This window comes from Camelina sativa, chromosome 16 (assembly GCF_030686135.1).
Source record: "Camelina sativa cultivar CO46 ecotype springtype chromosome 16, ASM3068613v1".
NCBI lineage: Eukaryota > Viridiplantae > Streptophyta > Magnoliopsida > Brassicales > Brassicaceae > Camelina > Camelina sativa.
The window spans coordinates 15,547,327-15,563,685 of NC_141895.1; the positions used below are offsets into that span (position 1 = coordinate 15,547,327).

General features: G+C 37.7%; 3 protein-coding genes and 2 pseudogenes across 5 annotated transcripts; 4 read left to right on the forward strand and 1 right to left on the reverse strand.

The window, feature by feature from the left end:
* The first annotated feature begins 1,378 nt into the window (after window positions 1-1,378).
* Window positions 1,379-5,219, forward strand: LOC147925560 (uncharacterized). The gene is made up of 5 exons (XM_087492671.1): window positions 1,379-1,837; window positions 1,932-2,065; window positions 2,186-3,752; window positions 4,314-4,766; window positions 4,854-5,219. Exons 1-5 carry the CDS (start codon window positions 1,379-1,381, stop codon window positions 5,217-5,219), a joined length of 2,979 nt encoding a protein of 992 aa, XP_087348797.1.
* A 652-nt stretch (window positions 5,220-5,871) lies between these two features.
* LOC104750423 (putative fructokinase-6, chloroplastic) lies at window positions 5,872-8,352 on the forward strand. Its single transcript, XM_010472215.3, has 7 exons — window positions 5,872-6,320; window positions 6,528-6,733; window positions 6,820-7,032; window positions 7,117-7,314; window positions 7,412-7,549; window positions 7,643-7,759; window positions 7,948-8,352. Exons 1-7 carry the CDS (start codon window positions 6,164-6,166, stop codon window positions 8,080-8,082), a joined length of 1,164 nt encoding a protein of 387 aa, XP_010470517.2. The 5' UTR covers window positions 5,872-6,163; the 3' UTR covers window positions 8,083-8,352.
* Window positions 8,353-8,952: 600 nt separating this feature from the next.
* Window positions 8,953-10,108, forward strand: LOC109129636 (uncharacterized). The gene is made up of 2 exons (XM_019238141.2): window positions 8,953-9,072; window positions 9,725-10,108. Exons 1-2 carry the CDS (start codon window positions 8,964-8,966, stop codon window positions 9,841-9,843), a joined length of 228 nt encoding a protein of 75 aa, XP_019093686.2. The 5' UTR covers window positions 8,953-8,963; the 3' UTR covers window positions 9,844-10,108.
* A 351-nt stretch (window positions 10,109-10,459) lies between these two features.
* On the forward strand, window positions 10,460-11,228 carry LOC104750425 (17.6 kDa class II heat shock protein pseudogene; annotated as a pseudogene). Its single transcript, XR_015583832.1, has one exon. The product of XR_015583832.1 is annotated as a 17.6 kDa class II heat shock protein pseudogene (transcript).
* Window positions 11,229-13,372: 2,144 nt separating this feature from the next.
* Window positions 13,373-15,838, reverse strand: LOC104750426 (putative serine/threonine-protein kinase PBL7; annotated as a pseudogene). The gene is made up of 6 exons (XR_015583595.1): window positions 15,209-15,838; window positions 14,873-15,130; window positions 14,612-14,790; window positions 14,451-14,529; window positions 14,214-14,361; window positions 13,373-13,859 (listed from the first exon to the last, which is right to left on the reverse strand). The product of XR_015583595.1 is annotated as a putative serine/threonine-protein kinase PBL7 (transcript).
* Window positions 15,839-16,359: the final 521 nt, after the last annotated feature.

Sequence of the window (16,359 nt, forward strand, 5' to 3'; positions counted from 1 at the left end):
GGGAGTCTATGAGAGAGTTCGTGGTATTGCTTTATCCCACAATACTTTCCAGTTCATTTTTCAACTGGAGAGTGATTTGGAAAGGGTGTTGAGAACCGGTTTTTGGACCTGTGATGAGTGGGTTTTAATCCTAGAGAGATGGGTTGAATCTCCGCCAGCAAACCTCTTAAAGGCATTCCCGATCTGGATTAGAATAAGCAACATACCAGTCAATTATCTTACCCTCAAGACTATTGAGGCGGTTGCAGGGCGAATTGGCCATGTGAAAGAGATAGCTTTCGATCCGGAAAGATCTCAGTACAACGCCTTTGTCCGAGCTAAGGTGATCTTTGATGCTGCAAACCCTTTGATCAAATCAAAGTCGGTCCAACTACCTAAAGGTGGATTCGCGTTGGTTAAACATCGAGTATGAGAGAGTCCGTAAGTCCTGCTTCCACTGCCTCAGGCTTACACATGATAAGCAACGATGTCCCTTCCTGCAATGCGATAGTAGAAGGCAGGTGTCTGATATAGAGCGCTCGCGGAAGGCTTCGACTAGGGAAAACCTTTACCCCAAGGATCTTGCGAATTCAATATTACCCTTATTGGAACAACCATTGGCTACAGGTGGTTCTGCTCAGTCTAATGTGGTTGTACCAGAAGTCCTTGCTGAGATGAAGAAGTTTCTGCAATCAGGAGATCCTGCCTTGGCGGTTCAGAGAGAACAAGCACTCCGGGCAACCTTAGACTCTATCTCCTCAAGCACTCGTGCTCAGAATTTAATGCTTCGTCTGGAAAGCCCTCCTACGTTAACTCCTGATCTTAGTAAAGGGAAAGGACTGGTTTTTGGATATCTGCAGGCTCTGGTGGAAATCCCAACCAAACCTTTGTCTCCTGTGATTGGTGATAGTGGAATGGAGGATGGTCCTAACAAGACCAATGCACCCGTGGTAGAGTCTAGTAAGCTCATGGCGATGGAACAGGCCGGTTCTATAGGGTTCCACATGGGTGTACTAGCTGGTATCCAAGAGACGCTTAGTGGTAGTAAGAAACAGTCGCATAAAAAGACTTCTTCTTGGAAACGTAAATCAAAGAATGAGGGGACTTTGTCGAGTAGTAATTCAATTAGTACTTCGGAAGAGGTGCTTAAGGAGCAGATGTTTGGTCCTGCTATCAAAAGGAAAGCCTTAGAGGATGGTGAAGTCTCATCTAAGTTTTTAAAGACTGTTCCTATGGTAGGTCAACAAGTACCGGAGCAAATAGATGGAGTTTTTAAACCAATGGTGGATACTGCAAGTGTACATGGTGATGTGGTTTCTGTTGTTGATAAGTCGGGTTCGGTGGTTTTCCAGAAACCACCCAGTTCTCAATGAGTGTAATCAGTTGGAACTGCCAAGGCATGGGGAGCACCTCGGCAGTTCGACGTCTGAAGGAGATGCGTTGTGAGCATTATCCGGATTTTCTGTTCCTCCTGGACACTAAAAACTCCAGTGAACACGTTATGGGGGTGAAAGAGTGGCTGGGATATGATAATGTGCACATTGTCGATCCGGTTGGGTTGAGTGGTGGCTTAGCTCTGTTCTGGAAAGACATGTTCCGAGTCGAAGTATTACAGTCTGACTCAAGGGTGATTGACACAAGGATATGTCAGGGTTCTACGGTTTTTTATATAACATTTGTCTATGGGGATCCGGTTAGACAAATGAGAGAGGTTGTCTGGGAACGCATTACACGAATTGGTATCCAAAGAGATGATCCATGGTTACTTACATGCGACTTCAATGAGATAATGGATAACTCTGAAAAACTAGGTGGTCCTAGGCATCCAGAGAGCTCGTTCTATCCATTCAGAACCATGGCAAGAAGTAGTCGATTCAAGAAAATACCAAGTTGCGGTAATAGACTCTTGTGGGTTGGACGTAGAGATAATGTATGGGTTCAATGTCGTCTAGATAGAAGCTTTGGCAACAATGGTTGGTTTACACTGTTTTCCAAGGGCTAATACAGAATATCTAGAACTGATGGGATCTGATCACCGTCCGATAATCACAAGACTAGTTGGAGATGATACAAAGTTCAGAGGGAGGTTCATATTTGATAAATGATGGATCAGTAAGCCAGAAACATCAGATATAATTCGTGAACAGTGGGCTTTGGAAGATGTGAGTCATAACAAGTGTGTGCTCAGTGGACTTTCCCGGTGTAGAAAAGCTCTGTCCAGATGGAAGAGAACTCATCTTACTAACTCTGACACTCAGATCCAGTTATTGCGTCGAGATTTGGAAGAGGAGGCTACTAAGCAATTCCCTAATTTCCAGAGATTGTGTCAGCTTAAATGGGCACTCACAGTTGCTTTTAGAGAGGAGGAAACCTATTGGAGGTCTAAGAGTCGAGAATCCTGGCTTCAGGCAGGTGACAAAAATACAGCTTTCTTTCACAGGAGCGTTCAGTATAAGAGACTGAAGAATCGAATCAACTCCTTAGTTGACAAACACGGTTTCGAATGCTTTGAGGAGGGGTCTAAGGGTAACATTGCTGCAGAGTATTTCACAGAGTTGTTCAAAAAATCCAGTCCTGGTAACTTTGAGGAACTGTTAGAGGGTATGGCACCAAGGGTACCAGCTGGGATGAATCAACAACTGGCGGCTCCGGTGACAGCACAGGAGATTAAGCAAGCGGCGTTTAATATCAAAGTAGATAGTGCTCCGGGTGTTGATGGATGGACTGGCGCTTTCTTTCGTCGGTATTGGTCAATAGCTGGTGATGATATCGTTAAGGAGATTCAAGGTTTCTTTGAGGATGGAACTCTCCCACAAGACTGGAATCATACTCAAATATGTCTCATTCCCAAGAAGGACAATGCCAACCAAATGAAGGATATTAGGCCAATCAGTTTGTGTTCAGTCCTCTACAAAATTGTGTCTAAGGTTTTATGCACAAGGCTCAAGAAATACCTTCCGGCTCTGGTCTCTAAGACGCAAGGTGCTTTCGTCTCTGGAAGATTAATATCTGACAACATACTGATTGCACATGAGATGGTTCACGCGCTGCGGACGCATACTAAATTCAACTCGGATTTTGTGGCGATTAAGACAGATATGTCAAAGGCATATGATAGAGTTGAATGGGACTTCCTGGAACATCTTCTCTCTCGTATGGGTTTTGCCTCTAGGTGGATTCATTGGATAATGATGTGTGTTCGTTCTGCCACATATTCAGTGCTTATCAGTGGGAGTCCCTTTGGCTTTGTTACACCAGAGAGGGGAATCCGACAAGGTGATCCTCTTTCGCCATTCCTGTTTATCCTGTGTGCGGAGGCTTTGATCCATGTTATGGAAAGGAGGAGATCAATGGGGAGTCTGACTGGCTTCAGTTTTAATGACTCTTGTCCGACTGTCCAACATTTGCTATTTGCTGATGATAGCCTATTGTTTTGTCGTACATCCAAGGAGGAATGTGAAGAACTCTTGACTTGTCTACACCTATATGGTAAGGCATCGGGACAACAAATTAACTTTGAGAAGTCTTCAATTACATTTGGCAGCAAGACGCCTGACTCAAGTAAACTGCTGGTCAAAAACACTCTGGGGATTACAGCAGAGGGTGGAGCGGGGTCTTACCTGGGCTTGCTAGAGTGTTTTAGTGGCTCAAAACAGGCTCTTCTGGCTTTTATTGGTGATAAACTCAAAAAGAGACTACATGGTTGGTATGCAAAGACCCTTTCTTTAGGGGGAAAAGAGACTCTACTCAAGTCGATAGCAATGGCACTTCCGGTATATGCAATGTCATGTTTTCGTCTGAGCAAACATCTCTACAGGAAACTCACAAGTGCCATGCAGGATTTTTAGTGGAATAGCTGTCAGGGGCAGAGAAAAATTGCTTGGGTGGTTTGGTCTGAAATGTGTAAGTCCAAAGCAGATGGTGGTTTAGGTTTTAAAGATCTGAAAGATTTTCATCAAACCCTCCTTGCCAAGAAGGCTTGGCGGATCCTCAACAACCCTGAGTCACTGGTTTCTCGTTTTTACAAAATCTGCTATTTTAGGAAGTCGACTATTTTGGAATGTGGTTCTGGCTCAAGGCCTTTTTATGCGTGGAGAAGTATACTTCATGGTCGTAACCTCTTGAAGCAAGGGTTGATGAAGACAATAGGGAATGGCATAGATACATACGTCTGAAAAGATAAATGGATTTTTGATAAGCATCCTAGAGCACCATACTGGAGCGACATTTTCTTTAATGTCAACTTGAAGGTGGTGGAGCTGCGTAGCCAGGTGGATGATTAATGAGATGCTGCGAAGGTAAATGCTTTGTTTACGCCTGATGATGCTAAACAGATTCTCGCGATGAAAACTGCTGCAACAAAGAGAGATCGTTATATCTGGCCGTATATGCCTTCTGGTGGTTATTCTGTCAAAAGTGGGTACTGGCTACTTCGGACTCTACCTTCACTCTATGAACCTCGCTTGGAAGATAAGGTCAAATTGACAAGTATGAAAGCGAAGGTGTGGAAACTGCAGACTGTACCAAAGATACCAACGTTCTTATGGAGAATGCTCTCTGGTGCTTTAGCTGTTTCAGAAAGACTTGCTTCACGGGGATTAGCTGTCGACACCATATGCTCAATATGTGGTCACCAGGAGGAGACAATCTGTCATATGCTATTCTCGTGTCCTGTTTCACGACAAGCATGTGCCATTGCTAACATCCCTCCGCCTTCTGGGGGTTTCTCTGAGTCAGATTTGGTGGGGAATTGGGATCATTTGCTGATAATAATGCAGGACAAGTGGGTTCCGGAGGAGATTAGACATATGATTCCATGGTTGTTGTGGGAACTATGGAAATGGAGGAACACATTTTTATTTTAAGGAAAACAGGGAGATATAAGGGAGCTGGTGGATAAAGCGTTTACGCATTCTTCATATTGGTTTGCTGCACAAGCTCTAGATAGAAACTTGGATCTACTGGGGGTAGCGAGACATCATTCTCTCGAGGGTACATGGAGGAAACCAATGCCTGGAATTACGAAATGTAACATTGCGACGTCTTGGGGAAAGAGCTCTCAAATGGTTGGTGGTGCGTGGATTACTCGAGACAATCAAGTTCTCCATCATGCACGCATTGCATTAGAGAGATCCAACACGGAAATATTGGCAGGTCTTTGGTGTTCCCTTTGGGCTCTGGAGGCACTGCAGATCCTACATATTACTCGGGTTGAACTGGTGATGAATAATGTTGCATGAGTTGCAGCTATTAATAATCCGAGGGAATGGCCGCGTTTTGATTCGTTGTTGCAAGATATATATATGATATTATCGAGTTTTGACTATTGGGAATGCCACCATGTGCTTAGCTCGGCAAACAAAGTGGTTGTGGCTATCGCCAAGAGTGTAACACGAGAGGGGAGGTTTTAGTCCTATTTATCTTTGGGAGGCCCTTCTTGGCTGGAAGATCAAGTAGGCAAGGATTTTGAAGGGTAAATTTGTTGAATGATCGGTGTGGTATGTTTTTGTTCTTACATGTTTTCACTTGGAGGGTCGAGTGACCTCAGTATCAAGTGTAGGTAGTGGTTGTTTCTTTTATTTTTCTCTTGTACTCTTTTCAGATTTTGTTTTTATCAGACGACAAAAAACAAAAAAAAAATTCTGATTCATTAATTAATTTAAAAAAAAAACATTAACTACATGTTTCTCAATTGCTAAATTCAATAGAGTGATGGTTTTCCTTAATTTATCTAAATATTATTAACAGATATAGATGCCTAGGCATGTGGAGAAGGTTACTATCACAGGAGAATCAAAGAAAAAGGTGAAAGATTTGTTGGATTCTTTGATTGCTCTCTTCTCTTGTATCAAAAAGAGAATAGGACCCCAAAATTGGGTTCCACTAATTAACTATAGTCCTGCCAAAATTCACCATTCTCAAAATCAAAATTACTGTTTAATTTTGGTTTTTAGCCTATCAATTAATTACTACATCTAAACAAATGTTTAAAAAAACTTATCATTGTGTTAATTAGCGCTATAATGAAAATGACCTTTCCGATTACCTTCGGTTCCTCCGCTCCTCCCTCTGTTACTGTCTCTACTCACTCAGCTTCTTCTTCGTCTCAGAAGCATACAACACACAAAAGTAGCGTCTCCAAAACGCGGATCTCTGCGTTTCCCGTTTGCATTTTCCGACCACCATGGCTCTCCAAGCCGCCACTTCCACGTTCTGTTTCTCCGGTCCATATCTCCGATCAACTCCGTACTCACTCACTTCAAACCGTCGTAGCATCTCCATCAAAGCTACTTCTTCTTCTTCTTCTTCTAGACTCTTCAATTCACGATCTAATCTCAAAGGTTCCACACATTTTTTTGCTTTTGTTATCTCAAATTCTCATAAAACTCCGAAAAAAAAAAAAAAAAAAAAAAACAGAACAGAACTGTTCTTGAAACCGTTGTTAAATCTATGCATTTCTTTAAACTACTTAGATTAGTTTTAAAATCTAATTGGTTCTTATTAATTCCTTAAATTGTATAATTGTTTTTGTTATTGTTTTTTTGAAGGAAGAGCATTGTCTAGTGAAGGTTCAACAACACAAGAGTCACCTTATGTGGTTTGTTTTGGGGAAATGCTAATTGATTTTGTACCAACAACTAGTGGACTTTCATTAGCCGATGCACCGGCTTTTAAAAAGGCTCCAGGTGGTGCACCTGCTAATGTAGCTGTTGGTATTGCTCGTCTTGGTGGTTCTTCAGCTTTCATTGGCAAGGTTGATTACAAAAACAAAACCTCTGTGTGTTCTTTGTTTTGATTTGTTTTTTTTTTTTAAAGATTGGTAACTGTTGTGCTGCACAGGTTGGTGAAGATGAGTTTGGTTATATGCTAGCGAATATTTTGAAAGATAACAATGTGAACAATGAAGGTATGCGGTTTGATCCTGGTGCAAGAACTGCTTTAGCTTTTGTGACTTTGACTAGTGAAGGTGAAAGAGAGTTTATGTTTTATCGAAACCCGAGTGCTGATATGTTGTTAGAAGTGTCTGAGCTTGATCTTGATCTGATTAAAAAGGTAACTCTGATGAACATGTAACAAACCACATGTCGGTTTCAGTTTTCATTTTCTAACAGTTTTTTACCTTTGATCTTGTGCTAGGCGAAAATATTCCATTATGGTTCGATAAGTCTTATCACAGAACCGTGTAAGTCTGCGCATATAGCTGCCTCAAAGGCTGCTAAGGAAGCTGGTGTTATTCTTTCTTATGACCCAAACCTTAGGCTCCCGTTGTGGCCTTCTGCAGACAACGCTAGAGATGAGATTCTGAACATTTGGGACACTGCTGATATCATAAAGGTTATCTTTATAGGATACATTTGTGTATATTATCTTTTTTTTTTTTCTTTCTCAAGTACTGAAACTTGTTGTCTCTGTTTGATATAATGTTTTCAAGATAAGCGAAGAGGAGATAATTTTTCTAACGAAAGGAGAAGATCCGTACGATGATAATGTCGTCCGCAAGTTGTTTCATCCTACGCTGAAACTACTACTTGTCACTGAAGGCCCTGAAGGCTGTCGGTACTACACCAAGGTGTGTATTCGAATCAGAACTAAGTATCCATAGGCTTCATATTTAACGTTTAATGAAGATACTACATGCATAGAAATCTTTTCCGATGTTCAGGATTTTAGCGGGAGAGTGCATGGATTGAAGGTGGATGTAGTGGACACAACAGGTGCTGGTGATGCATTTGTTGCTGGGATACTATCACAACTAGCCAATGATCTCTCCTTGCTTCAGGTAACCTCATTTCTCATTTTAAAACTAGATGTAGCAGTTTGGTTAGAGAGGGTTAGATTTATAAGGCTGACTCGGCAGATTGTCTAAGGTGATGGATTTGGTAAAGAGTATAGTACCACTCATTAATCATAACTTAAGATTGTCATGAGAACAAAAACACATAAGCTGAGAAAACCGAATTGTTTCAGGACGAAGAGCGACTGAGAGAGGCGCTAATGTTTGCGAATGCATGCGGGGCATTAACAGTTAAACAGAGAGGTGCAATCCCTGCTCTTCCCACTAAAGAAGCTGTACATGAGGCTCTACTCCAATCTGTTGTTTAACCATGTATTCAATAACACGTCACCAATATGAGTAACGCTTGCTTTCTCCGCAGCAGATTTTGATAGGTCTGCATTTTGTTGTTGTAAAATTGTTGTATAATGTTACTTGTCATTGTTTGTATTCTAGATTTCTAGTAGCTTGTAGAGGTAATAAGCCTTTGAAATAATTCGTAATCGTTGAGCCAAGCACTTCAATCTCTCTATTGGTCTTTGTAACTCTCGGTAATTCATATAACCAATGAGAAGATGCAAACTGTTCCACAACGAAAATATTTGGTTTTTTTTTTTCTGTTAGTCTACCTTGATGTAGATATAAAATGGGTAGTATATTACAAGATTCAATATGAAATCGAAACGCTTGAACAATTCCAAGAAAAAGAAGAAGAAACTTTCTAGTCAAGAACTTGATAATATATGATATTTAATAGAACACGTAATTAAGCTTTGGATTGACCAAACACAAATGAGATATCTTCTTGATTTTATAGGACATGAGGGAACTAAAGGACAAGAAATCATGAGTATTCAGTAATCAGTTCAGTGGCATTATAACTTGTTTGGTTAAACTATACATAACTATCACATTGCATCTCCAAACTTGGTATTCGTTCTCGATCGAAGTCACCTGCATTTACGATTTTGTTCAATTACAGATCATACAAAATTCATTCTGTCAAACAGAACAGTCTAATGGTCGGTTGAATATTCAATTAAAGAATTGTTGCATCCTAATGCAAGAAAACCGCGTTATGTTATATAAAAAATGAACTATGTTGTTGAATTTGAAATGTATGCTTTAATTCTCTAGTCTACCCTTAACTTCATTTCTCTATATAAGTACAACAACTTAAAGATGCACAAAGTGTAATCGAATAGGAGCAATGGCAATGAAGAAAACACAAATAGCTTCACTTCTTCCAAGTTTGCTTCTTATACTTTTATCTCTATCCTTTCATGATCCAGTCAAGGCAGCTAGACTCCACCACTACGGTCAGTTCTTTTTTTTTTTCGAAAATTTAGTATATATTATGAATTCGGAACTTTTAATAATCAGAAAACTGGATGCTTCATTCGTAAATTTAAGTTTGAAGTATTGCATGCTTTCATGTTTTACATTTTTTTCAACTTACATATTGATGAGAAATGTATTAGTGAAATTAATTAAAGTGCTATGTTTGAAAACAAAGTTTAGCTAACAAAAAATTAGTTAACGTTTATATTAATTTTAAATTAACCCTACATATTTTTATAAAAATTTGGAACTAATTTTGTTTAGTTTTCACTTTTAAAAATCACTTTTTTTCTAAACATAAAACTCAAATAAATTCACTTCCTATATAATTTTCAAAAAATAAATCAAATTCACGATTTTTATTTTATACTTTTCTAAAATCAAAGTTAGCATTCACCTGCCTATATATATATTTAACATCTGTCAATTAGAATATTACAAGAATTCCTGTAAGCTTACATGGGTTAAGTAGAGTTTCATATTTTTAATATAATATGATAAGTTTATTTATAGTTTTTGGCCTCATATTTTAGCTCTGATAATGCATTTCAGTTTCTTTTTTTTTTTTTTTTAACTTGATCTCATTTTTAATTTGTGCTATTTTTACATATTGATTCTTATGTAATTAAGTTCGCGTCCACACTGACACTCCACCTTCTCCGTCGTGTGGAACGGAAATTTACCACGTTACTAGAACAACAGAGGACCCTTGTCGACACCCTGAAAACCCGTCTGCTGCAGATCCTTGAGTCATACGTTGTAAGACTAATCGAGTAAGCAAATTTGAAGAAGACGACCAAGTAACATATGCTCGAAACATCAACTGACATACAACTTTTTTTGCGATAATATTTTTGTGTTTTAATAATTTCTCGAATTTTGATTAATTTGTGGGTTATATATGTATATCATACTAGTATTACATCCCGCACTTATGCTGGGGGCATAGTTATTATTTATTTATACATTCAATAAAGTGAAAAGAATTTTATTAATATGATATATTTTTACATAGTCTCTTACCTTTCATACAAAAAAAAGATCATCATCTTCAAATTCAGTTACTCAGAGCATTGCAAGAGCAAGATGACCCTTTCACCGCTTTTTAAGATTGAAAGTATCTCCTTCGTCCTCATGAATCACACATGCGGTTGCAGCGTTGGATCATATACGCTTGATTATGCTTATAATGGTCACATTCTTTTCATTTTTATTAATCTTTTTCCTTCGTTCGCTAGAAAGAAAAGTATTATTTTGCGGAAAAAAAAAATACAAGAATGGGCCTTACTCCTAATTCAAAGCCCATCTAGATATGGCCTATAGATATCAAAATCTAATTACATTATGTCACAAAACTCCAGAACGATCAAGACGTTTCCCAAACACCGAAGCACTCTCTACATTTCTCTAGAAAAAAATCTCTATCTCCCACTCCTATTTATATCCCACAATTCTCTATGAAAAATCAATCAAACCAAAAAGCCAAGAATCATAGAATACGAATCAAGAAAGCTAACGAAACAATCTACAATGGATTTGATAAGGTTTCCAATAATCTCAATCCTCGAAAACATGCTCGAAGTCCCCGAAGATCACAACAACGAGGAAAGCCACAATAATCCATCAAGAACCTACGTGCGAGACGCGAAGGCAATGGCAGCTACACCAGTTGACGTTATCGAGCACCCGAACGCGTATACTTTCGTTGTAGACATGCCTGGAATCAAAGGAGATGAGATCAAGGTTCAAGTAGAGAACGAGAATGTTCTTGTGGTGAGTGGAGAAAGACAGAGGGAGAAGAGCAAAGAGAACGAAGGTGTGAAGTACGTGAGGATGGAAAGAAGAATGGGTAAGTTTATGAGGAAGTTTCAATTGCCTGAGAATGCAAATTTGGACAAGATCTCTGCTGCTTGTCATGATGGTGTGTTGAAAGTGACTGTTCAGAAACTTCCTCCTCCTGAGCCTAAGAAACCAAAGACTATTCAGGTCCAAGTCTCTTGAGTTTGGTCATCAAGATTGTGTTTTTTTTTTTTTATCTCTATTTTAATTTAAAGAATAGGTTTGAATGTCAGAATGTAACAATCTTTGTGTGTCCTAACATGAAATAAAGTTGTGTTTTCTTTTCTAAAAAAAACTCTTATATCACACCAAAAAAAAGAAAATAACAAACAAACAAACGGAAGTCTCTTATATCAAAGAATGGATTTGTAGTGGATAACCTGACTGTAATCAAACCAACCCGGACAAAATTAATTTCTGAATAAAACCGAACCGCCTATTTTTTTTTCTAATTCAGTTCTATTCGGTAGAATTTTAAGTAACTAAACAAAAAAACTGAATATATATACCACACAGTTTAAACCAAGAAAACCGAATGCCGCCTAAGGCTACACAAAACAGTTAAAAGAAGCTAATCTAAGCTAATAGCAATAAGATGGGTTGGGGGTTTTCTCACCAAACCTAAATAACGTCTAAGTAACTAAAGTAAAAATAAAATAAAATTGTAAGCAAATGAAACTAACAGAACTCAATCAAACTATAAAGCCAATTAATGTGATGGAACCATGGATGATGAATTAGGACTTGGGCAGCAAGATAAAATGTTCGGTGAATGATCATAATGGACTAAAACACTAACATATACAAAACCATGGTGGTGTGGCGAAAGTCCCTATACTTGGACCAAATTTAATTACCATTATAGGCTACATAAAACTCGATAAAATGCTACTTAATTTAATGATAGCTTTTAACTTGTTTGGTTAAAACTGATAGTATTTCTCTCTTAATAATTGATTAACTCTTGCATTACAGCTGCCATGAGTAGTACTAAGTCTTCGATTGTCATTTCTCATTCTTCTTCAAAACTTCTAGAGACCTTTGCATTTTCGTTTTTGTTCCATATATATCATAGAAAATTCTTCACGTGAAAAACAAAAACAAATCCCAATGGTAGAATTTAAGGAAGTCTTCATTTCAGTGTCAAAGATAAAAGGGTAAGCCTTCGTTTCGTACTAATGATGTGTCACATCAACTCGTAAAAACTTTATTCAACTAAAAGTAAAAGTAAGTGTTGATTTTTCATGCTTTACTTTTTCTTATTCACCCTCAAATTCAGTTTCCTATATGTATGTACAAAACTAAAACCAACCAAAGTTGTAGTAAAAGAAGAGGAGCAATGGCAATGAAGAAAACAAAATCAGCTTCACTTCTTCTAAGTTTGCTTCTTATACTTCTGTCTCTATCCTTTCATGATCCAGTCATGGGGGCTAGACTCCTCGGCTCCTCCATTATGTCGGTGAGTATCACTTTATTCCTATAAAATTGCTAAAAATATTAGTTAACTTGTTAGTAATCCGAACAAAGTAAATAACAAGTTATTTTTATATAATTTTCAAAATATTTAAAAGAAAACAGAGAGTTTACTTACCAGTTTACCAAACATAAAATTATTCTTTTGGTGACTCTAAATAAGTTTATGAATTAATTTTGATTTTTATCTTCTATAAATTTTAATTTTCATATACTTCTTTTGATCAAGAGTTCACAATTTTCATTTGGTGTTTTTTCTTAGAAATAATGTTAGCATTTACCCTTTTTAATATTGTTATTTCATACTTTATTTTAACACAAAACATGGGATTATATATGGCAATGTAACTGATAAATTTAAGTAAACTTGTTTTACTTTTTGATTTGGATTTCATATTTTTCACATATCCATTGTTATGTATCAAGGTTCCAGCCCCCTTCACCGTACAAGATACACGCCGCCGTCACCATGGTGTGGAAGTGGTATTTATAACGTTGACGACGAAGCACCAAAGAGGTTGTGTAGACACCCTGAAAGACCGTCTCCTCCGAATCTTTAACATTTCTCGTAAGAGTTGACAAATTTTATGAATACAAATTAAGTATCAAATCCCCAAAACATCAAAATGTAAGGAGTATATATTTTTCTATACTTTAATGTTCTATCTAGTATCTAGTAATCTTTATTTGCTTAATTTTTGAATAAATTCTTACAATTTGATATGTGGATTTCGGAGTATATACGAAAAACTTGTTTTGGTCAGAGAAGCTTCATTCTAAATTCTAATACCAATTTAAACAAGGTTTTTTTTGGGTTGAATAAATTTTACATTCATTCAAAAAAAAAAAAAAAAAAATTCTAATACCAATTAATTATATATGTCAAGTTGTGATTATAAGGTGATATTGACCAAATTTATCGTCTTTTATTTTATGATTATGAACCAAAACCGGAAGAATCGGATCTCTCAAAAGCCAAACCGGTAAAATAAAAGTCTAAACCGGGTTACTCAGTAAACATTTACATGATATCTACACGTACGTACGTACCATTTTCTTATAGTTTATTAAGTCTGTTACCATTTTCTTCGGACTGTTACCTTCATTATTACAAAAGATCATCTTCTTCAAATTCCGGTACTCCCAGCATGGCAAGAGCAAGATGGCTCTTCATCTCAGATTTTGTCCGTTGAAACTGCGGATAACAGTCCAATATACCCGGAAGGTTTGACTTCTTCCGGCTTGAAAACGTCCTTAGCTCTATCCCTTCACTGCCTTTTAGGATTGAGAGTATCTCCTCCATACCCGGTCTTCGCGATTCCTCATTGATCACACACGCGGCTGCAGCTCGGATCATACGCTCCATCGAAGCTGTGTTTTTTCTTGTACATTTTAGCCTTGGATCAAGTAACTCATCTATAGCTTCAATCCCTCTATGCAGCAACGGTTTTGCCTACACAAAAACATAAAAAACCAATCCATTGATGCAAGCAGAAGTGAAGCCAAAATGGTTATTAGGAAAAGCCTAAACTGCATTTGACCATCACTCTTTTGTCATAAAACGTTTACCGTTTAACCAGAATTTGTAGCTCAACCAAGGTTGACCAAAACCCCAATTTAGAAGGCCGAGTTACAAAATTCAAAAGAATGTATTGAGAAGCATTTATTTCTTGGTTGGAAATTAGAATCCCCTTTCCATTTTTGGGAAAAAGGGGCTTGTAGAATTGTAGTGCTACAACTAGCTAAAGTCAATGGGTTGGTTTACTAGTTGTTAAAAGAAAGAAACAAAAATAAGATAAAGACTTACCCAAACTACCAAATTTTCTTCACCAGATGGTCTTCTTTCTTCAATTGGTTTTCGACCAGTTATTAGCTCAAGCAACACGACTCCAAATGCGTAAACATCGGTCTTATCAGATATTTTGCCGTGTTGGAAATACTCAGGAGCTAGATAGCTGCAAGAAAGTTTCCAAATTGTTTAAAACTTTTAGATCCATAAAAATGACTTCATGATCATCAAAAAGTTTTCAAGTTAATTAGATACCCAAAAGTTCCTTTCACGGTCTACAGAGGAAAGGAACCGAAGGTGCAGCGGTCCAAGTCGCTAGCCCAAAATCACACAACTGAAAGAAAAACTCGGAAAATGAATACAGAACACACTTATGCTGATAATATTACCTAAATGTGGTTCAAAGTCTCTTTTACCTTTGGAATTTTGTTTGAGGAAAGAAGAATATTTGAGGGTTTGATGTCTCTATGCACAACACATTGCTCCGTTCCATTATGTAAATACGCTATGGCATCTGCAATACCTAAGGCAACCTTGTACCTTGTTGACCAAGGCAGACACAAGGGACTCTTCCTACCTTTCTTCTTCTTTTTATCTAATTTGGAACCAAGTAGTATAAAACCCGTCAATATATACACAACCAATGGATAAAGAAAGAGAGGAGGTATTGTAATTACCATGTAAAAAGCGTTCAAGGCTGCCACCAGAGACATACTTGTACACCAAGAAAAGCCCTTGATCATGATCGATACAGAACCCTAGCAAAGGCACAACGTTAGGACAATGAAGAGAGCTTGCAATCATCAATTCTCTGCAAAACGACTTAGGAGATTCTTTATCTTTCTTATCAAGTCTTTTGATGGCCACGGCTTTACGCCAAATCCCGATTCTTCCCTTAAACACATAGCTACAAGCTCCTCTTCCCAACACCCTCCCTAACCAATTTCAACACAGATTTAACATATCAAATTACTATAAAAAAACAAAGGAATTTTTTCGGGTTTAGGGTTTACGTTTTGAGAAACAGCGCGTGGCGGCGAGGAGTTCACTGTAGCTGAATCTGACCAAAGTATTCGTCACCGGAGAAATACTCTTCTCCAACGAAACAGCTCTAGACCAATTCATATCATCCTTTGTATCTCCTGTCTCATTCTCCAGATTCACAAACAGAACCGTCTCTGAAGACGACGAAGGGTGCTCTTTTTTCGTCTTCTCCAACTCCACTAGCGAGAAAAGACTAAACCTAAATGAAGACTGCAAGGAATGTGGCTCTGAGTCTATAAGCTTCGGAATCGGCTCTGTTTCTTCCAAGAGCCAAGCTTTGTTGTCCTCACGGGAGCTGGTTTGAGGAAGAAGGAAACAACCAAAACCCAAATCAAGAACCATTCTTTTCAAACGAGTTTTGCTTTCTTGATCGTTTTCTTGAGGATTTGTCTCCGGGTCTCGTTGATTAACACAAAAACCCATTCTAAAGAAAATGAAAAAAAGCAGAGAGAAAGTGACAAGAACAATTCTCTTTTAATTTTTTTGAAATGTGTAAAGTGAGTTCTTTGGATTTTAGAAATCAAAAATATTACGTTCAAGAAGAAGAAGAATTAGATCGTCAATGTATTGTTGTTGGTGTGATGTTTGAGCACGAAAAATACGAGGGGAAAAAAATAATAATTGTGAATTAAATTTAAATTATTTTTGAATAATTGGTTAGGATCACAGTTGGAGGTTATAATTGGGTATGATTAATTATTTGAAATATTGTTAGAGCGATTAATTCATATTTTAATATAAGAAGATTAGTTGGTAAAGTTGTTGTTTAAATTGCTCAAAGAAGGACAAGACCATAGCCGACGACCCACAAAATAGGTTTCTTTTGTGTGAAAGAAATTGGAGATGTTGATGTCTGTCTGTTCATTTTCTCTATTGATGTTAGGAGTAAATGATCTTTATAGCTATTCTACATCATAATAATAATACTTAGAGGAATCGATAGTGAAAGATACCTACAAGCTTGATAGAAAATAGAGTTACGAAATCTTACTCCTAAAAGTAAAGAATAATTTATCTAAAAATGGAATAGAAAGACCAGCAGCTGCTTTAAACATCTACACTATACAAAAGTAGAGTTTAAATCTTCTAACCTAAACGGGCTCAACGATTTTAGATGCCT